We start from the raw sequence: 22443 nt of genomic DNA, 5'->3' as shown, positions 1-22443 counted from the left end.
GGGACCCAGAGGCCCACTCCAAGTCTGTGAAGCAGGCTTTCTCAGAAGACATGCCATTTTATCACCTCTTAGGTACATTAAATATGTATGTGTACTCAAAAACGGTTTATAATAGCTGTAAATGAAAAATGAGAAAATAAATGGGCTCAAAATAAATGCGTTTTTTACACTGTGTAACAATTAACATTAATGAGGAGTCACCATACGTTACGCGGTACTCGGCTGATTAAATGTGTTGGAAGTATATTTTAGAAAATAAAATATATTGTGTTACTGTAAACTGGCTTATTGTGGGTCTGTGGGGGTGGGGAGGGAACCCAACTGAGTAGATGCTTATCAAAGACAGAAGAATCACAAAATTAAAGAATCAAAAATTCATAATTAGTGTTCACAGCACAGCTTACTCCTATTAGAAATGTATTAATTAAAGTGATCTATTCATAAGGTTGGAAGCTTAATACATTTCTAAGAGGGGTAGAGGAATCCCCAAGGTGTAAAAACAAACATAAAAAAAAATTAAGGAGTCTGAATTATCCACGCCTGCTGAAAACCAATTTTACAAACAGACGTCCCCGTGCCAGGCTCCTCGGCATTCCTACAGGTCGTGAGGGCAGCTCCGGGGGAGGCTGTCGTCAAGGTCACTTCCCGAGGTCTAACCGCGGAGCCACACACCTGCGCATGTCCCTACCTTGTGGAGTCCAGTGAGGGCTTTGTCCGCCCCTGGCTGCTCTCTTCCCAGACGCTGTTGGCCAGCTCATTCCCGATGGATGACATCACCTTGATAAGCTCGATGGGCCAGTCGTCGAGGTCCAGAGACCGGACTCGAGAAAGGTGGGTGCCAAGGTTCCGGTGGATCCCTGAGCACTCGATGCACATGAGGGCTCCCAAGTTCAAACTGGCCCAGTTCGGATCTGTGGGAAGAGGAACATCAGACCATCATCACTCATTCCCACTGCCCTCAGGATCTCAGGAACAAAAAGGTCGGTTATTGGACTTCACATCCAGCGGTCCTTCCCTAGGATCACTGGGCCTGAACACACTCCCTGGCCAGTCCTCCATGCTGTTTTATTTTTTTTTATTTTTTTATAAAGATTTTTATTTTTTTTATTTATTCGACAGTGATAGAGACAGCCAGCGAGAGAGGGAACACAAGCAGGGAGAGTGGGAGAGGAAGAAGCAGGCTCATAGCGGAGGAGCCTGATGTGGGGCTCGATCCCATAATGCCGGGATCACGCCCTGAGCCGAAGGCAGACGCTTAACCGCTGTGCCACCCAGGCGCCCCTCCATGCTGTTTTAGGCATCTCGAAAGGTTTGACACGCTGGGGACACCTTCTAAAAATCTGACTTCAGCCAATGCTTAGGAGTTTCCCACATGATAAACAGGTGCAGGACTGCGTTGGACACAGAAAGGCACGTTCCACCGGAACAGCAGCATCCCCAAGCAGGCAGATGCACGTGGACAAGAACCGTATGTGACCTGGCATCTACGGTGGATGGCTGCTGACAGAGGGAAAGCGAGGCAGCACTCAAGAGTATTTCCAAAGCTACACTGTCCCTTGTAACCAGCCATCTCTGCAACTCCAGGCACATCCGAGTTTTCATTAGTCATATGATGGACATGTTTGCAAATTTCAAAGCCAAAAGCAGGCACGCTACGATGAAAACATAATTTTCAGTGATCTTACGTAAGGGCAACCAGTGGAGCAACTCCCACCATCTATCATTGTGGCAAGATGGCGGGCAGGATCTGCCGGCTAGGTCATGACCCGGCTGAATCAACCCCGACCTGCAGAATGAGTTAGGTTGTGATCACACACCAAGGACAACATATGAGTTTAGAGAACACGACTGGAACCTTTGAGCTGGATTGTTCCCTGTGCGGAAGTGGCTGGCAGCACCAGAACACGGAGGACTCAGACCCAAGGTTGGCTTCGTGCCTGAATCTACAGCTGATTTGCAAAGACGGGGCTCACCTGGACAGTCAATGGCTTTAACCACCAACAGACGCAAGGAAGGCTTAAATCATCCAGGGATAATCAGTATTTACTCCAGGTACACTTGAAGAGTCAACAAAAAGCCAGGAATGGCCTTGTGCTAATTCACCAGAAATCGACCAGCCACTTCCTTCATATCTAATACAGACCCTGGGAGATGGATACCATGGGGGTACAGGAGAAGAGATGGCTGTGATTCGGAGATATTCTGGGTGGGAAGAGGAAACATACGTCCCAAATAATAATAAAAATAAACAAGGAAATGCAGACTAAATGCTGAAGGGTAGAGTCAAGGGAATAAATGCGCAGGCAGCGTGAGAAGCAAGAGGCCAGGAGGGCAGGCTGCATGGAGGAGGGCTGGCCTGGGCCTTGTGGGGTGATCAGAGAAGAGGGTGGGGTGGTGAACAGTTTGTGGAACACCCCTGCTGTGCCCCTTCATAGTCCAACTCCCACACTGGCCATCTCTGAGGCTGCACCTCTCAACCCCTACCTGGCCCCTACCCCCACCTTTCCCCTGGAGCAGGGCAGATCGGGCAAGATCAGGACCGTGTTTAGCCATCATTTTAACTTGACTTCTGGATACCTCTTACAACACAGCCTTTCGATGCCTTTTCGGTCAATACCCTCTCTGGATTTTTCTAGCACTGGTACGGCTCCCCAACTTGATGTGCTTCCCAATTTTTCCACCTGCTCCCTGCCCTTACCTCAGGGGTTCCAGCAGGCTCCTCTGATGATTCCACACTCGCTTTCAAGCAAACTCTACCCAACCCACGGATCCCACAACGACCCAACCGCTAACAACTATCGGCAGACACTCCCGCCTCAGGAGCGGACTCGCACCTGGAATCACCACTGCTCATCTGCGCTTGGAAATCTTGTGGGTACCTCCCCGTTGCCATTTTGCCCTTGAATGTCGTCTCCGGCAAGGAACAGCTCCGTCCCAGCAAAGGGCACCGATTCCCCCGCTTATTCAAGCCGGGATTCTGCGAATCAACCCCGATCCTTCCACCACCCCCCAGCCCATCACCAAGTACTTCAGTCTAGATGTCACCCCCCTTCTTGTCCCCACTGCTCCCGCCCTGGTCCATGCCACCGTCACCACCAGGACGCAGCAGCCTCCCACCTGCAGCCTCGCCTTCTAATGCCCTGTAGCCCACGTGCCGCACATCAGCCTGCGGTCTCAGCGAATCTGACCATGTCACGCCCCTTCTCGACACCCCTACGCGGCTGCTGTTTGCCCTTCGGATCTGACCTACAATCCCAACCACCAGGATCAGAAGCGAGCCCGTCCCTGTGCGCGTGTCTCTTTTTATGTCTGTAAGAAAATGCAAGCAACAGAAGTGAGAGGCTGAATGTGCTCCTGCTACAGGTTTTGCTGGGATATCTACAGACTGGGGAAGGGAGAGGGCAGTGGAGTCCCCTGCTGTTGCAGGTCTGGGGTCCACAAAGATAAATAAGACAGGGTCCTGGACATCCAGTGGGATAACAGGAAAGGTGGGAGGAGTTCATGCCAGTGATTTCCACCCAGGGCTTTGGGGACCAGCCAGGAAGGAGGGCTCAGCTCTGCCCAGGTTAGCAGGAGGGCCTCACGGACAACGGTCTTGGAGCAGTGGAAAGGCTGCACTGTTTCTACGGGTCTGTCCATGAAGGTCAGGCATAGTCGCAACAACCATGCCAGGGCTCCAAGCTCTTGGGTTCTCAAGAGCTCTGGAGGATGGACTTTCCTGAACATGTTCCTGGTGGAGAGTTGGCAACGGGTGCCCTGAACAAGGCTTCACTGTCCGATGGGTCTGGGCCATGCTCGTTATCTTTACGCCAGGACTTCCCAGAAGCACAGATGTCCAAAGGCTGTGGCTGATCAAGGGGTGGATGCCGCGGTTCTCCAAACTCTCTGTACCACAGCCTCCCTCCAGAGGTGGGACTCTGAGCTAAGGAAGCTCAGAGCCCGCTCGGGGGTCTACCAGGTGTACACAGGTGGCTCCCAGCAGGGGGGGGGGGGGGGGGGGGCGCGGTTCCTACAGCTCCAAATCCCATGTGTCATGGAAATGCCCAAGCCCCACTCCCCCGCCCCAGGTGGACACAACTGAACTGGGAGGACAGTGTTCACAAGCCCGTGGGAATCACCCACAGAGGTGTCTGGCATCTGTAGCCTGAGGTTCCTCCCACGTGACCACCGGACACAGGACCGTGAAGCAAAGAGCCCTGCTCTCGAGGGGACAGAAAGCCAATGCAGGGGCCCACACCTTCAAGTCCTCCTCAATCCTCTCTTAAGATCCCTTTATAATGATAAAAGGAATAGGCTCATTTAAAGACAGGCACAAAGAACAAGGAAAGATAAACTTTGGAACCACCGCCCACTTCAATCACGGTCTTATCTGTGCATATTTACATGGAAGAACCTGACACAAGACTCTCTCTCTTGCTTCTGTTCCCTGAACAATCTACATACGTGTGTTCTATTAAAAATAATTGGTGTTGGAACACTTCATTCATTAGCTAATTCCTTCACTGCTGGTGCTGGAGCCGATGGCCACCTTTGTCCCCGACAACGCTAGGGAGGACAGGAACGTGTGCTTTGTTCCTGCTTCTGTGCTGCCCACAATGGCTGACAGCAGTCACTGTGCCCTACCTTGATTCTGTCTCCACAGAGAACACAACAAGGAAGTCATCTTATTTTCAATTTCTCCTTTCTCAAAAAACCAAAAAATGAGAAAACAAATAAAAAAGAAAGCCCCTCAATCAGTAAGAAGGACAAAAACCCGCCTAGGGTACGTATCAGCCAGAGGCCCTCGGCCCGGTTCCCAGGACCCACAGGCAGAGGGCAGGGTGCACTTTTCCTGCGTCTCGGCTTCAGCAACAGAGCAGGAGAGCCTCAAGCCCACTGACGCCCAAGGAAGCACCCCCCTCCCTTTTGTGGCCTGGTAGGCTCACCCGCTCCTGCTGGAACCTTCTAGAAGCATGAGGGATGACCTCCCAGCTGTGATGCTGGGGGTTGCAGAGGTGTCCTGTGCGCTCTCCAGGAAGACGCAGGCAGGACCAGGTCCCTGGATGAGATCAAGCTCTCCGGGGCCCCACAGAAAGCGGCAACCTCTTCTTGACCGTGTTTCTTCTTCAGCACCCAGAAACCAGAGCCTCTTCTTACATTTAATGTTTGACCACTGTGTGTACTTGCACACGACGAAATACAGGCCCCCTCAATATCCAATTTCCTAAGACACAGGTGCTCCCTACACAACAATTAGATGACCTGCATCACCAGAGACCCTACCACTTACAGAGATATGTGGGGTCAACACTCTGGAATGCATTCTTACAGGTCTTTTCTGCCTGAGTTCCTAAAATGGTTCACTAGGGTCTCTTTGACTCACTTCCTCAATACCTTCTCGTTTCCAATGCATTATAAAGTTTCTCCATCTCAATTAATATATTTTTTTACATAACTAAATTTTTTAATTTTTAACATCACTTTTTAAGGTTGCACATTATTGTACCAAGAAGACGTCACCATTAACGGTTCTTCCAGTTTTGCACATTTGAGATGCTCTGTGAAGAGGGCTGTGATGAACACCTTTGAAGCTACGTCTCTGTGCTCCCTTGCTCACTGCCATGGGGTTGGTTCCTGGAGGACACGGCTGGAGTGGAGGGCGTCCACTTGCCCGAGGCTTTTCATGTACACTGCCAAACTGCCGGGGAAGGCCTTATAGGTCATTATCAGTGTCTGGGTGGTGCCCTTCCCAGCATTTGCACCAAAATTGGGTATTTTGATATTAAAAAAAAAAAAAAAAAGCTTTTGCCAATGTGTTTGTGTCCTTGATCTCTGTCCCCTGATCTTGCTCTCCAAAAAAATACAGCAGGGAGGCAAGGAGCTCCACTTGCCATTTCTGTGACCCGGGATATGTAACTTGATATAACTTGCCCCTCGACTCCCCATTTCCCCCCCTGTAAGTGGGGCCGACCGCAGCACCAACATTCACAGTCCTGAGAATTAAAAAGGACCGTGCACGAGCGGGTTTGGCACAGGCCCGACGGAGACAGAGTGTTTAAGGAATGGGAGCTTGTGATCTCTTTTTCCTCTGCAATTGTCACACTCGGCCTCTCCCCACTCCCTTTGTCCCTGCATGTCTGCTCAGGGGCCTCCCTTCCCCACTGCTCCGCACCCCCAAACCCACACCTCGGCACTCGAGCGACCCCCCTGCTCTCAGAAAGGACCCCTGACCTCTGATGTGCCTCGTACCACGAAGTCTATGAGCCATGGACTCGCCCTCTTAAGGGACCCCAGCTGTATGCTGGAAGCAATTGTAGGCGCTTCTCCTAATGGAGGCTCTCACAGCTTTAAAAATTCTTACTTTAACAACTTTTTGATAAAAACACACACTTAATAAGTACTCTCTTGTAACTTCATTTCATGACACATTTTTAAAGTAAAATTTAAAACTTCAAACCAAAGAAGATACTTCAGAGAAGTTCGTCAAGACACTTGAAGAGGAGACCCTTTCTCTCACCTGGGGACCACAGACACTGGTTGGTGACCTTTCCCGTTCCTGCCCTTCAGCACAGTGGCTGCTGAGAGGAGGCTCCCCCTTCCATTTAATTGAACCACCTGAGTTAGTGCCCACCTCCTCCTGTTTTTGTGACCGCCCCCACGGTGGCTGCCTCCTCCCTCCACAGCTCTGCTCCAATCTACGGGAGATGGTAGGGCCGGGCTAATCTCCCTGAGCACAGCTTGGATCCATCTCACCCCTGCTTTGAAACTCGGAGGAGTTCCACTGTTTACAGATGAAGGTAAAGGCTCTAATGTTCTCCACTTAGCATCCTCACTCCCCCCACTCCAGCATCCTCACCTCCTCCCACTCCAGCATCCTCACTCCCCCCACTCCAGCATTCTCACCTCCCCCCCACCACTTAGCATCACCTCCCTAGGCTCCAACCAGCCTCCAAGCTGAGCTGCAGGTGCATGTTCTGCTGCTCCCCTGACGCCATGACTCCTTCAGCCACCTGTTCAGATCCCACCAGCTTCCAAAGCCCTTCTAAACGCCAGCGTCTGCACTAAGTCTGACTGAGTTGCCGTGTGCCCTGTAACAGCCCTTCTCCATGGTGGCAGGTTCTGTGGTCTCTGGGTCCCACCTTGCCCGCTGGGCTCGGGCTCCAGGATGGCCAAGGACCACATTACATGCCTGTGACATTCCCAGGTGGCACTGAGCCTGGGTCCAGTGACTTTCACCTGGTCGCAACTGGATCTCCCTCTCATCAAAACTTTGTGGGTTTTGTTTCTTTTTAAAAGATTTTTATTGATTTGAGGGGGGGGCACAAGCGGCAGGGAGAGCAGCAGAGGGAAAAGCAGACTCCCCACTGAGCAGGGAGCCCGATGTGGGGCTCTATTCCGGGACCCTGAGATCACGACCTGAACCGAACGAAGGCAGACGCTTCACCAATGCAGACACCCAAGTGCTCTGCGTCAAAACTTTGTTTTTTAGGGGCGCCTGGGTGGCACAGCGGTTAAGCGTCTGCCTTCGGCTCAGGGCGTGATCCCGGCGTTCTGGGATCGAGCCCCACGTCAGGCTCCTCTGCTAGGAGCCTGCTTCTTCCTCTCCCACTCCCCCTGCCTGTGTTCCCTCTCTCGCTGGCTGTCTCTATCTCTGTCGAATAAATAAATAAATAAAATCTTAAAAAAAAAAAACAACTTTGTTTTTTAATAACAAGACAAAAAATGACTGGAAAAAGTTTACTGAATGAGCCCAGCACTGGGCTAAGGGCTGGGATGTAAAGTAAAAGTCAGTCTTTACCCTCAAGGATGACAACAACATGACTTTCTCAGAGGGAACAGAGTATTCCATCCTGGACAGCAGGAAGCATGAAGGAAAACTGGGTCACCCCCAAGGCATGAAGCAGTCATTATGAAGTCTATCAATTCAATCAGAGGCTTTAGTGTGCAGTGAATTTCACATTAAAAAAGAAAGACCATTTGATGCCAAAATCCAGAACATATGATTTTGAAATTAAAAAAAACCCCAAAAATCTCTGGGCAGGAATTAACAACCGTGCTGTATTTTTACGAAAAAGCAAACAAGCACATGGTCACTGATGAAGCACAAGGTTAATTCCTGGATACGGAATGTGGGGGTGCGGCCGAAGCCTTCGTGCCTGCATGGCTGGTGTGACCGCTGCGGCCAGGGGCCCGAGGCAGAGGGCAAACCTAGGCTTTCCCGTGCGGGGTATGGTGTTGAGATGAAATCCAAACACGAGTATTTCAATTCTTGAAAAGTCGTCACGTACATGATAAACCTTACTTGCTGGATGACTGACGTGGGTCCATTGTGCTCGGGGTGTCGCCAGACCACCCGCCTCCCACGTCCGGCCCCCTTCCCCGGCCCACACTTACTCTGGGTCTCACAGTCCACGCAGTAGGAATTGCCGCGGATGTTTCGTATCGACTGCAAGGCCATGGCCTCACTCTGGCTCGTCAGTCGGGACTGGGCATAGAGGAAGACAGACAAAGGCAAGAGGTAAGAACCCGGGAGACACATCCAAGTAACGTCGGGGCAAAACCCAGCTGTCAGCAGATACGGGATGAGGACCGTTTGAAGCAGCCACTCCCGAGGTCTCTGGAGAAAGAGAGTAACCGCCAGAGAGTGTGGCCTGTGTTAAGACCTGTCAGGTGAGAGGACTCCACCAGGAATGAGGACAGAGGTTAAGTTCTGGATCATTCGTGAGGGAACACGGACCAAGCGCCACCCGGAGAATAGAAGTGGTTAATGTGCCCGGTCATGTCTGCTTGCTCTGAAGATGGAAGAATGGGAAATAATCTGCTTATGAGCCACGGGTCAGGGCTTAATCAGTGCCACAAGACACAGCTCATGATTCCCCACCAGGAAACCACGTCCACACCACACTTCGTGTCTTAGAGATGCACTTTTCACATTAAGAGTCTCTCAGTTGCTATACCAACAAAGTCACTGAGGAGGGTGGAGGGCAAGGAGGGGCGTTTGTTCTTAAACTGGAACTTAACCCTGTTCTCTCTACAAGTTAAGGAACTACAGAAGGGGGAAAAGAACAACTACGACTGTATGAGCTAAGATGTGATCATCCATGCTTAAGTTTTATCAACACTATGATATCTATTCTCCACGAGAGAGGGAACACAATAGGGGGAGTGGGAGAGGAAGAAGCAGGCTCCTAGCAGAGGAGCCTGATACGGGGCTCGATCCCATAACACGGGGATCACACCCTGAGCCGAAGGCAGACGCTTAATGACTGCGCCACCCAGGCGCCCCTATGAGCCTGTGTTTAAAAGCACACCTGTACACATACGTGTACCTAGAAAAAAAGCCGGCCTGTATTGCTCTGGAACCTGCGCTTTTAGCCCCATGATACATGGTCACTTCTCAATGCCAGCCCGCGTCTCCCACGTCGTCGTTTTGACTGGCTGCACACTATGCCACTTACAAGAACTTTCTGAAGCTTTCTTTGATGGACATTTAGGTGGTTTCCAATTTTTCTCCGCTGTAGATAGTGCTGTAAAGAACTCACTTATGGCTAACACTTTGCCTGCGTTCGTCATTACTTCCTGATGACAAATTTTTTGGTCTGCAGAGGTGCTAGGTACAAGGGTATGTCCTGTTTTTAAGCTAACTTTTTTTTTTTTAAAGATTTTATTTATTTATTCGACAGAGACAGCCAGCGAGAGAGGAAACACAAGCAGGGGGAGTGGGAGAGGAAGAAGCAGGCTCATAGCGGAGGAGCCTGATGTGGGGCTTGATCCCATAACGCCGGGATCACGCCCTGAGCCGAAGGCAGACGCTTAACTGCTGTGCCACCCAGGCGCCCCAAGCTAACTTTTTTTTTTAAGTAAACTCCATGCTCAACATGGGGCTTGAACTCATGACCCCAAGATCAAAACTTTCATGTTCTGCTGACTGAGCCTGCCAGGCGCCCCAGGATACATACTGTTTCTAAAGGCTAACGATGCATACATTTAATAATGGTTAAACCCAAACAAGTTATCGGAGGACACTTAAAATAAGCTTGATTTTTATGTCAGAATTCATAAATTCAATTATCTCATGTCAAATTGTTTGATGTGGAACAACTGATTGCTTACTACCTAATAATATAAATTATAATTTATTCATTTCTATTCTCTCATTAGCATAATGTATTATTACGATTTTACTCCCTTTGGTCGGATACCCCAGTATTCAAAGTGTATTTAACAATTCATGTTGGCATCCGGAGTATGTGTGTATGTGCACACAGAGGGATGTGTCTGTCTGTCTGACTTTTACAGCATATGTACGTACACGTGATACCCATGCCTGAATTATCCACAGGCAGCCAAAATTTCTTAGAGCTCATTCTCAACTGAGCCTGTATTTTCCCTCCAGCTATTCCTTGGATGGGACTTCCATGCTGTGCACTGTGACACCTTTTCGGCAAACACCTGAGGTGACCAGGTATGAGTGTGTCTTCCCTGGTGCTCCTGAGACCTCCCAGGGAGAGGGCCCCCTGGACACACGTGGCTAGCGAAAAGAGACAGCATTGTAGGCCGGTATTTGCCTCAGGCCCAAAAGTGATGCTGTCTGTTTTCCCAAAGAGCTGGGAAGAGTCCGGCAAGGGTATGGAATGGAAACAAGAGACAGGAGGTTTAGATCTTCCTGAATCGGAGGATGTGGAACGGATTCAAGCCTGACGTGAAACACCGCGATCGTGTACAAAATCTGAAGGATGCGTTTGTCTGTTTGGCCACGTGCTCTCCCCACTCCTGTTCTGCAACTAGATTCCCATGCTTTGTGTGTGATATGTGTCGCCAATCCCCGTCTGTGGACCTGAGTCAGTAAAGCCAAGGGTCTCAGAAAGGAAAGGCATGGATTCTCCCCACCTTGGGTAAAAAACATCTTTAAAGAAGAGAAGCAAATTACATTATGATAATGACGGCTATGGTCTGGTTTACCCTGGTTAAAGAGGTAATAAAGTAAGACACTCCATCTTTCTGAAAGACAGATTCCCTTCTTAATGGCGAAGCTAAATTACTGGCAGAGATTTCTTCAAATCATCACAAATGAAGTCGTAGGTTGGTGGGCAATGCTCTTTCTCTCCTTTTCTAGTTGATCAGAGTTTGAAAAATCGAAATGTTCTTCAAGACTCTATGGTGGCCCAGAGAAGAGGTTGAGAACATCCAAGCTACTAAAGTAATGAATGAGAAAAAGGCCATAATGGGAAAAATGACTTTTCAATGAGGAATGTCACCGGCAGCCGTCTCGAAAATGCGGCTTACAGTTTCTTCTTTGTTTTGTTTTTCTGGCTAAACAATCGCAAAGAATCACGTCTGATTACCGAATAAAACATACAGCAAGCTTTATCAACGGAGTTTAGAGAATGGACACTGTCTCCTCCCCAAACGCCCTGCACGCTCATCTATGTGCCTCTGCTTTTCCTTTACATCCGTAAAAAGAGTCAGTGTTCTAACTTGACATAGGTTTGAATTTTGTGCATTTGTGAGAAGAGAACAGTGCATCTTTAAGTCTCCCTCTCCTCCCCTGACTGTATTCTGTGTAAAACAAACCAAGTGTCAACGCATGAGCCCCAAGAGTCTGAAAGATCCCATCATCCACCATAAAAAGGTCAATGCTTTCTCTTTGGGATTAGTTGAGAGAGTCAAGATTTAAAATGGGATGTTCTGACATAGGAACATGGTTAGGCTAGGATACTCTTACTTGATACATATCGACACAAAGTGTTTTTTATTCTTTTCAATTATTTAGCTTTTGGCTCAGGAAGAATAACTGGGTCTTGTCAATCACACACATCATATGATGCTTCCCCTCCCTTGGGCATTCCTCTGGGCCTCCATTTCCCTTTAACGATCAGTGGCTCTTGATTTCGGGGGGCAGCCTGCTAAGGGTCTTACCTTATTCTTGCTGCTCTCACATGACTGTAAGCTGGCTAGGATCTGGCTCTCGATGGCTTGGACCCACGCATCTCGTTCTTCATACGTGGTGGCTTCAAAGTGCCACGTCTGACCAGTGAGGGACACAATGATAAACTCAAAGTTTTCTTCTTGTTCTGAAACACAGAGTGGCGGGGATGAAGAGTTTAGCTTTCATGAGACCGCAGCCCCTCTGCCCGTCCTCGGTCATAAAAGTGCCTTTGGGTTCAATCGCGCCTGCATGGGGCTGACAGCACACACAGGACCGGCCGACTACACAGCGGAGATCTGAATCCACAGACCTCCAAACACGCAAGATTTGGTTCCTAAAGCCAGCATGGTTTAGCTGGGTTTCAATGAATGCTCGGGGGATGAGGAAAAATGAAAATCAGTGTGTGCTGTCAGTGTCTCTGTGTTGGGCACAGAGGAAGCCACTCAGGAAAATAACACAGTCACTCACTGCACCATCGAGGTATCTGTGGGGGTGAAAATTAAGTCAATAGCACTGATCTCGGGGTGGAGTCTTGGTTTCCTTCAGGCACCTGTGTGTAGGTCCAGAGATACACCAATGGTAAACAGGGAGGCCTGGGGTTTTCTGTTCTTTAACGGCAGAAGACCCGCTCCAGTGAGGAAGGCTTTAATTCCATCATCTTCTGCCTGGAAAGTGAGCGGGACTCCAGGTGATTTGAGGCGACATCATGGTTGCCACGGGGCGACCGTCTGCACGGGGAAGAGTGGGACCTGCAATCAAATGTTGCTGTCCCTCCCACCTGCCACGGTGGGGTCTTCGGACGGAGTCTTGTCTCCGCCGAGGCTCCCTTCCTTACCCTTAACGTGGAGGAAAAGGCCGCCTACTCCAGTGTTACCCACGGGCTCAGTGATGTGTGCTGCTCAGGCTGACGCAGCCTGGGCCACGGGAGGCCCTCTGTCTAGCCCTGCAACTGCCACAGAGACAAAAGGGACGGGGGCGCAACATACAGACGACCAGTTACCGGTAACCACGGAGGGATCTCGAATGGGAGTTGCAGGCACAACATATCATTTCACCCGTAGTTCCCAGTCCCTGGGCGGCGAAGCAGCTGCACCACGATCACCCCGTGAGCAGTCGTTAATCATACTGAGAACACCTACGACCTGCCGAGCTGACCACTGCCTAGGTGACCACTCCGCCATCTGCGTGTGGTCACATCTCCCGCACCAAGCCCCAATCTTCCACCCTCTCGGCTCCTGGGCACCCCTCACAGCCCCTGACCTCCAGCCCCTGACCTTCATCCAGCTCCCTGCTGCCCAGGTCAGCCCCGCGCTTCTCAAGGCTGCTCTCCCAGAGCCCTGCCTCCCCGGGAGCCCCTCAGCCCCGACGAGGAGGCTATTCTGCATGTCAGGTCCTTCCTTGCTTCCCTCTGTCTCAGGAGAGGTGCAGCCTTGGCCCCTGTGGCTGACGGACCCCTCCATCCTGATCCCAGGAATGGGAACGTTCTTAACGCACAGACAGCTCTGGGGAACCACTTCCCTAAATGAGCGCAAACTGCCAAGGAAACAGGGCCACGCCACTTTGACGTAAAATCTTTACGTATTCTGATGATGATGGTATCGTGCTCTACATAAAATCACTACTTTAGAACTTAGCTCCCTGGGGAGCTGGAACCTGCCCTGAACAGCACTGAAGGAGGGAAGGTGGGCAGGTCCATTGGCCAAACCACTGCTGAAGGCCTTCTATTAACGCACCGGGTCTCAGGGAACACGAATGACGTCTGTGTGACAAGAGGGTCCAGTGCTTCTTCTCAAAGGTCTACGACAATCCTGGATCTGTTAGAAGCTTCTGTGATGCGGGTGCATTGTGGGGCGCAGGTGCCGAGCACAGGTCAGGCCTAACCCTGGCTAAACCGAAGCCCCCCCCCCCCCCCCCCCCCCANGCTCCAAAAGGGGCCAAGCTGGGCTTATGTGGAGAGGACCTGGCAGAGCTTGGGGCAGGGGCTGAAGGGGATGCCCCATGAAGGGCAAGGGCAGGGTCCCTGGAAGGCATCACGAGACGCGGGGGCCTCGGGCGGGGGGTGGTCTCCTGCTTGCTTGGAGGGTACGTGAGCATTCCACGCTCCCTGACTCTCTATGGCTTGAGTTCTGGAGAGATGGTGATAAGAGTTCAGAAGTGAGGGAGCATCGGAAATTCTACCCCAATCTACTGTGCTCTTGAGAACAAACGACCCCACAGAAGAAGAGCAGCGCACCTGCTGTGGAACCGGGGGTGGGGGCAAGGCCGGGGTGTCTGATCCGCCCCTACCCCGGGATGCCCTTGGACACTCACAGCCTTGTTGGGATTTTCATTTTAAAAACTAGCTGTGGGGCGCCTGGGTGGCACAGCGGTTAAGCATCTGCCTTCGGCTCAGGGCGTGATCCCGGTTATGGGATCGAGCCCCACATCAGGCTCCTCCTCTGGGAGCCTGCTTCTTCCTCTCCCACTCCCCCTGCTTGTGTTCCCTCTCTCGCTGGCTGGCTCTCTCTCTGTCGAATAAATAAATAAAATCTTTAAAAAAAATAAATAAAAACTAGCTGTGGGGCGCCTGGGTGGCTTAGTCGGCTGTCTGGCTCTTGATTCGGGCTGGGGTCATGATCTCGGGGTCCTGGGATCAAGCCCCGAATCGGGTTCCCAGCTCAGTGTGGAGTCTGCTTGGGATTCTCTCTGCACCTCCCCCTCTGCCTCTCTCTCTCTAAATGAATAAATAAAATCTTAAAAAAAAACACACACAACCAAAACAAAACAACAAAACCTTGCTGTGACTTTCACACAGGTCTCCCCATGACTGACCCACAATCATACCTCACAATTATTGGCTGAGACACTACATCTGTGGATTTTTAAAGGTCTAGCTTCTTGATCCACGGGGTTTAATGTCCGAACACTATAAATTACAATCTCTTCTACATTGAATTTTGTAAGACAGTACCCTGAATTCATGTATCTTATGCAAAACCACCCCAGTGAACTGATAGGCGAGATAAGAATGACCTAAGTCACAGTGAGGCCATCGGGAAAACTTGCTAATTCACAGGGGCAATGTGACAACTGTTGATTACATCTGCCGAACAGGCTCACTGTTTTTTTAATCTGTGAAATTCAAACGCACAACAAAAGCTCCCCTGATCAGGATTTTTTGAACCTCTCAGTGAAAAAAAAAAAGTACAGCCATTAGCTTCCCAGTTAAATTTCTGCACAACCGGTCTGCCAGAAAGCTTTCCAGCCAGAATTGCGAGCTACATCCCCTGGAACTAAGGGAAAGAATGGAGCTTGCTTATGCTGATGACGGCTCCGGCACGCGGCTGCCGGGCACCATGCAGGGGGCACAGGTTCCAGCACGTGGGAGACATGGTCCACGGGGCACCGGTGCACACGTAACCTCAGATGATTCGGCACAAAGCAGTGAGAACAAGGATGGGGTCTGTGGCACGGGGACACTAACAGGTTTTGTTTTGTTCTAATGCAGTAGCTGTTACGGAGCGTTCGTCACTGAAACACTCGTAATAGCTCGTGCAAAGACCAGACTTTCAAATTCAACTGCCAGAGTATAGTTTGGCTTTGTCCTATTAATTATGTACACAGAACTTACCTATGTATGCAAAATCTACTCACGGGAATAAACATAGTTAAGTGTTCACAGGAACGTCAGACTTCATTTCTTGCAAATCTCCAAATGGAACTCTCCCTACAGCATCTCCTCTGTGGCTTCTCAATCACTTTCAAAGCCAATCCCACCACTTGTCTTCCCCCTCTACTTATACTGGACGCAAATTTCCTTTTCTAGCATCTTCTATGCCACCAAACATTCCTGTCTGTACTTGCAGCAGATTCTCTCTGCAGACAAAAAGCCAACTTTGGGACGCCAGGCCCTTGAGAAGTTAATCCCCTGTTGCGTGTGGTCTTCAGAGGGAGCCTGGAGGAAATTCAGCTTCTCAGAGATGACCTGTAGGCCGTTTCTACCCTGAGATGCTATGGGAGGGACGCAGGACAGTTCTCAACAGCTTTGAGCAGCTGCCAGGAATCCGTGTGGAGGATCCCAAGGCTGGCTTCAGGCTCTTGGAGAATGAGTGCTACACTCAACTAGCAATGTCTGCCCAGGGGAAGGAGTGCTACACTCAACTAGCAATGTCCGCCAGGAGAAAGGAGGGGTGCACTTGGCATGCTTGCCACAGCCTTGCCATGCTCACCTAGAGTTTTCTTTCTAGCATGTAAGTCACAGCTTCTTCTCCTCCCTGGCCCTTCCTTCACCGAGCGCTGGTGAATACATACCCCAAGTTCAGTTCATGGCCTCTCCACCTCTCATTGCTTCTGAGGGTTCATTTCCTTCCAAAGCGCAGGCAGTCACTTCTAATATATGTGGACAGTTCTCTGATCTGTATCTCTGACCTCCCCAGATCCAACTATCTGGGGGATTTAAAAGATGCCCACAGATATTCTTTTAATATTTTGTCCTCACATCAAATTAACATGCATGAAATAGATCCGTTATAATCTCCAAATGCTCTTTGGTTTTCACTACCTCTGTTAATGGTTACAATGCTATTTCTAGTCATAAACCTTCAAAATCACCCAGATCCCACCTTCTCTCCTCTGGCCACGGCCATCTCCTCAGTTACAACACTGCTTACCGATCTCCCTGCTCTGTAGGACTCTCTTCATCCCCTACCTCTGGCTCAGAGTTTACCCTCTAACAACTGTGTGCCACACTCCTCCCAGGGGAGCACTGGCCTGGACGTGGCTTCCAGGCTCTTCCAACCATACCACTCTGCAGTATGGCAGACAGACATGTGCAGGGCTTCTCCACAAAACGTACTTGTCATCGCACGGATGCCTAATCTCCCAGCCCCTAGCCTACCCTCTCTCACCCTCCCCAAGTCCCCAAGAATTAAGACACCGGGACAGCGAGCACTGAGTGCTAAAGGCCTACAAGTGACCACCACCCTAAGGGGCAAACAGCTCCGGTGGTACAACAAATGAGGTCATAATAAGGTGGGAGAGAGAAGCTTGAGAGAGACCCATCCCACCAGCAGTCAGGATGGGAAGGGGATATGGGCCCCAGGTTTGCAGAGCCTCCTTGGCTCCTGGCATCTCCTCGCAAGGAAAGCATTCCACAAAGATCCACCACGTGTGAACTCAAAACCAAAGACACTGAACACGCAGGAAATGGGACAGTAGATTAGATCCAAGGGATTACAGATACAGAATTTAAAGTGACAATGCATGAAATGTATAAAGAAACACAACAAGTGGAATCCTAAATTTTCAGGCAAAAGGAAACCATGAAAATTGATTAGGCAGATCAGAAAAAAGGATATGGCTCTTTTGGAAATTCAAATGATAACTGTTAACAGCCCACCGGGGGACAGGGTGAAGGAGGAGCTGTGAGGGGGTGACGTGGGGGGGGGGGTGAAGAGCCGGATGACAGGACAGACCTGGAGAGACTGAACAGATGAAGCAGTGAGGACGCTGTGGAACAGAAATGACGGGGTGTGTGGAAGGTGTGATGCTTGCCTGACTGCCGGGCAAACGGTGGGAGCCTCACAGGACTGTGAATGATACGGGGCTTTAGACATGGGAAACAGCATCTACCAGGAAGGAACACAGCCATGGAAACCACACCGGAAGCTTAAGAAACTGGAAAACCAAAGACAAAGGCCCTTAAAAACAAAAAGCAAAGAAAGGCAGATTGCTCTTAAAAAAAATGGGAGCCATACGGATGATGGACATCTCAAGGGCAATGATCACAGCTGCAAGACAGAGGGATAACGTCCTCGAGCCCTGGGAGAAAGTAATGTCAGTCTAGACGTGGAACCCAGCCAAACCTTCTCTGGAGAAAAAGAGTGGGCTATATTTTATGTAGGAAAAAAAAACAATGGAAAGGGTCTGTTACCAATAGACCCTTGCAAAGGGAGCTGATAACAGATATGCTTCAGAAGCATCTAGAAAACAAGGTTGGAGCTAGCGAAGGATTGGTGAACAGACAGAAATGTAGATGAATCTAAGGAAAGATTATGTCAAACGCGACCTCTGAGAATAAAGTCTCATTTGAAAGTTCCAGAGACAGGCTGGCAGGTGAGGACACTGGAACCGACATGCTCTTGGGCGGCGTGCTCTTCTGCCAGGGGGTGAAGGACAAACATTAGGCACACATGATAGAGTATCAGGGCCAATCTCTACAAGGAGGAGAATGTGCACCTTCCAAATCAGGAAGGGGAAACATTTAAATAAGAAAAATAACTGTGACCAAAATCTTTTATCGAACTAGGAATAGAAGGGAGCCCCCTTACGTTGGACAAAGAGTACCCATCGAACCCCAGAGTATCATTACTCTTAACAATGAACTGTTAGAAGCAATCACTTCTAACAGCGAAAGGGTGCTCAAGGCCAAGACGCCCCCTGTAACAGCCTTTGTTCAACCCTGGCCAACCGCTGGCCAATACGGTAAGACAAAACAGGAACAGAAGATCTAAACTCTGGAAAGACAAAAAATTCATGGACTGCAGGACTGTTTACATAGGAAGACACAAGTAATTTAGATTTATGAGAAATAAGAAGAGTTAGTAAATGGACAGTATACAAGACCAATATAAAGAAACGTTAGCTGTATTTCTGGACATCAGAATAAAACAAATCATACGTATATGTATCCATTAACAAATACATTTCTTTCCATCTGTGAGATAGGAAAGGAGACGTACTAAGAACCATGAATAAGCCGAATCAACGTCACTGTTAAAGTGACGATATGGAGGACCACTGGAACGCGCACAGTCAGTCATAAGAGGTGGTAAAGAGCAGACCCCACCCTGTGTTTCAAGGTGATGGACGAACCACAGCGTGCAAGTGACCAGAGCGGGTGGGTCTGCTAACTGTAATGAAACACCAATAAGGCTCAACAAAGCAAAGGGCAAACGGATGCAAGACATCCTGTGACCCAGGCTGGTGGACCCGGGCTCTGGAGGAGAGGTGCGGGATTGGCCAGGTAAGGCCAAGGGGTAGCCCCGACAACCCTGGAAAGCACAAGGAAGTTTCATGACCCACGGTGCAAACACTCAAACCTCCCATCATCTGAGACACTGTGCTTTGTCCGGGGGAAGGCCTGTGGGGTGACTGCCAACCCGGAAAGGCACACAATTACAGAAGTAACGAAGCCACGAATGAGGACAAAGTGTGGTGTCACAGTAAGCATGGTCACTGTGACATCTGTGTGTGTGTGTGCTGTTTCTAAGGTGTCTGGAAGCACGCACAGAGGTCCCAGCAGTCACAGGACAGGTGTGAGGGTCAGGACCAGTCCCCGACGTGACTCTGAGCCACAGCTCGATATGCAAACACTGACAAAAACTTCTTTGGGGAACTTTTCTCTTTTAGCCCAACCGCTGGGCCTACGTGTGGCAGAAGATGGGCCCTCTAGTCTTGCCCATACAGGCTCCAGCAATGGCTCCGGAATGGAGATGATGGTGCCTTTGGCGCTGGGCCGGCCTCTGCCAGGTGGGCCACGCTGATGGGGCTCCTGGCTGAACTGTGAACGCAAACCTCTGGGCTACGTGGGGGAGTCCAGCTCATGTGGAGAAAGCAGATGGAACTCCCGTGCTGTCCCAGGAAAGAGGCACCCCCACTGGGCATGCCACTCTGAGCCTTCTTTTGGATTTGGGGCCCTGGTGAAGATGTCTTCCTAAGGTGCTGGGCAGCTCGGATGCCCCACTCTCCGAATAAGGGGTTGAGACCTGTGCATGGGGTCTACCTACGGTCCTCACATGGGGTCCAGCTGATGCTTACGGCATCACACGCTTCCCCAGAGAGAACTGTCTTTACGCGGCTTTGTTTTGAGGGAGGGTAATATGTTAACACTCAGGGCGCTCAGAGATAGTTAGAATTTCAGAACTGAATTATATCTGCCATATGACTTTTCTCTGTCTTCCAAGATTAAAACTAAACAAGAACACGGACTACGGAGCAATTGCATTTTTAATCATGTTACGTATAAGTTCCACGAAGGGATACTCGTTTCTTTGCAATGAATCTACTGCACGGAATAGTAAATACAAAATGCAGTCCTGTTGGGCTCTAATTCTGTGTCAGGGAAAATACTAAGAGCCAACTGGCATCATCTCATTACCTTTAATTATTCCTGTCTCTTTAAAGCAGCCAGAAGTGCTCTTTGTTTCTCGAAAACAAACATCTAAAGGAAAGGAACTCTTGGGGGGTGTCCAGTGGGAGCTGGAAGGGTCTCCCTTCTTCCCAGCGCCCTTCCTGCTACTTTTCCTTGCTACCTACGTCAGATGAGCAAGGTGGGGGGTCTTTTAAAAGGAAGTTTCCCAGGAATCTCTACCCAGCTTGTCACTAGAATCGATTCTTTTAAGCTGGTCACGCCTGGAGAATGTCAGGGGACGGGACAACTGGCATCTGCCCTGCTGTTGTCACGGCTCCTGTGACATGATGGCCTGGATGTGGCAGTCATAAGCTGGGGACTGTCCAGCTGCCATCTTCAGTCAGCACCGGGTGGAGGGACAGTCCCATCTATATCAGGACCAACAGTGCATGTGACAGTCTTGGCTGCGGTGCTCTGTTCTGGTGTGTGTGTGGGGGGCACGTGTGTCAAGTTTCCTTCTCCAGGTTTTTATACCTGGGCTGGAATCACAGAGCTCCTTCCTCTCTTATCTGGGACCTGTCACGACATGTCCCACAGGTGCAGGCGCCTTTGCCCCCTCCGTGCCGATGGAGGCCCACCCCCGCCCCACCTGTGGGAGGCAAGACTGGATGCTGACCAGCACAGTGGAGTAGAACGGGACACGCCCAATGCCCTTCAGGCTCCCCTCTAGCCAGATGTAGCCACCGGTTTCCAAACCCAGTCTCGACTCATCCCGGGGACAAAAGACTCTGGTGGGAGACACCAACCTGCTAACTGGCCATCCTAATAGGGTCAACGCCTAGTAAATCTCTAGACTTAACCCTCGCTTATAGAAGTGACTGTTTACGCCCATTAAGTAAATAGCAGATTTCTGGACCCAAATATTTTCCCTTCGTCTGTATGGACGAACATGAAAATGTTCCTCTTCGTGGCCTGAAACGAACTTCTACCCAACAACAGGGCCTTATTCAAAGCACCAGTGGACCGGCAGGACTCCAGCCCATAACGAGGTGGCACGGTGATATTTCAGTTACATGCAACTAGATAAAAAATCATCAAAACAATAATTGGCAGGGCGAGGCCAATCAGTGAGAAAGACAGACCCGAATATTACTCTTCACTGTCACCCTCATTTAAAATGTGAAGAGCGGGCATGTGGACCCCGCGAACGCACATTTCCTATTTTTCCTTTCACTAACACAAACCGACCCTGTGCGACAATTACAGTGGCTTATATTTAATTCATCCTGTACAAACAGAACTCAGGTTGCCAGAAGGCCTGATGGCACGGACATGACGAGTGGGCTTCCTTGTTTCGGATGCACACGTCACCCGCGACCTTCTGTACCGGCCCCTGGGCTGGGAAATCAGAGCGCCGCGGCACCCCAGCCCACGAAGAAGAACTCTGCTGTTGCGCGGCGTGACATTCCAGGGCTGAGCTGTTGAATAAAGTTTTGTGATTGGGCTCGCAGGGATTTGAACAGTTTTCCGTGTTTAACAGTTAGCTGCGGAGAGGTCCACTATAATAGTATTTTAGCGCCATGAACCTGTCGAAATCAACCTGCCCAATTATTCCAAACGACATTAATAACACCGGATATTACACTAATTGCGTCCAGTTTCTATGCAGACGAGGCCCCATGGGGCTAATTTTGCCTCCTCAGGGGCAAGCAACTCAGCCATCAGACTGATTTCACGAAGAATCCCTCCTCATTACACAAGTCTGGGCTGTCAAACTTTTTTTTTTTTTTAAAGGTTAATGGGCCAATCAGTCATCAATTATTTTTGCAGAGTCTTAGCAGACAAAGGGTTAAAGGACTCAAAGCAGCTGCAACGGCTCTACATTTGGAAGCTGTTTGCAACAGGAGACGGCTTGGACAGGGTGCATTTTGGGCGAGCGGGTGCAAGGGGAGAAGAGCCGGACAGATGTGTGCCTGCCTCCGGGGGTGGACGTGAGCACTGGGCTCTTGCGAAGGCCCAGGCGATCCGGACCCCTGTGCCCAGGGGACACACAATGGCTTGAAACTGTGAGAGGCAGGTGTGACATGAGCAAGGACACCTTCTCTTCTGAGTTTAGAAGGGCTCAGCGTGTCTGTAGCTGTCGTCACTGGCGGGACAGAGAGTCCATCCCCCAGGCGCTTCTGCCAACCTGGAACCCAGTCCCCCATGCTCAGCGCTACCCACGAGGCTGTGCGTCCTTCCGGACACAGTTCACGACAAACACGTGATGAGAATGTGTTACCTAAACTGTACAGGGCTGAGATGTTCTGCATGGAGGACAGACACATCCCCTGGGAGAGATGGCCGAGAGCAGAGTCCAGGATCCACAGAGCCCGAGGGTTCCCAGGTGCTCACCACTTAAAAGTGCGCTGATAGTAAAAGAGCC

General features: G+C 50.2%; 1 protein-coding gene across 11 annotated transcripts in view; it reads right to left on the bottom strand.

Annotated features, from left to right (window-relative positions):
• AGAP1 (ArfGAP with GTPase domain, ankyrin repeat and PH domain 1) overlaps window positions 1-22443 on the bottom strand; it is a 546965-nt gene that overhangs the window by 69448 nt on the left and 455074 nt on the right. For all 11 annotated transcript variants that reach the window (XM_034655451.1, XM_034655453.1, XM_034655455.1 and 8 more), the window contains 3 exons: window positions 11899-12053; window positions 8374-8464; window positions 689-911 (listed from right to left, as the gene is read on the bottom strand). In XM_034655451.1, the coding sequence (XP_034511342.1) occupies window positions 689-911; window positions 8374-8464; window positions 11899-12053 (469 nt within the window). The remainder of the gene's footprint in view (window positions 1-688; window positions 912-8373; window positions 8465-11898; window positions 12054-22443) is intronic.

Source organism: Ailuropoda melanoleuca, chromosome 2, assembly GCF_002007445.2.
Source record: "Ailuropoda melanoleuca isolate Jingjing chromosome 2, ASM200744v2, whole genome shotgun sequence".
Taxonomy (NCBI): domain Eukaryota; kingdom Metazoa; phylum Chordata; class Mammalia; order Carnivora; family Ursidae; genus Ailuropoda; species Ailuropoda melanoleuca.
Note: the sequence above shows the minus strand (reverse complement) of the source record. Positions and strands in the feature narration are given on the sequence as shown.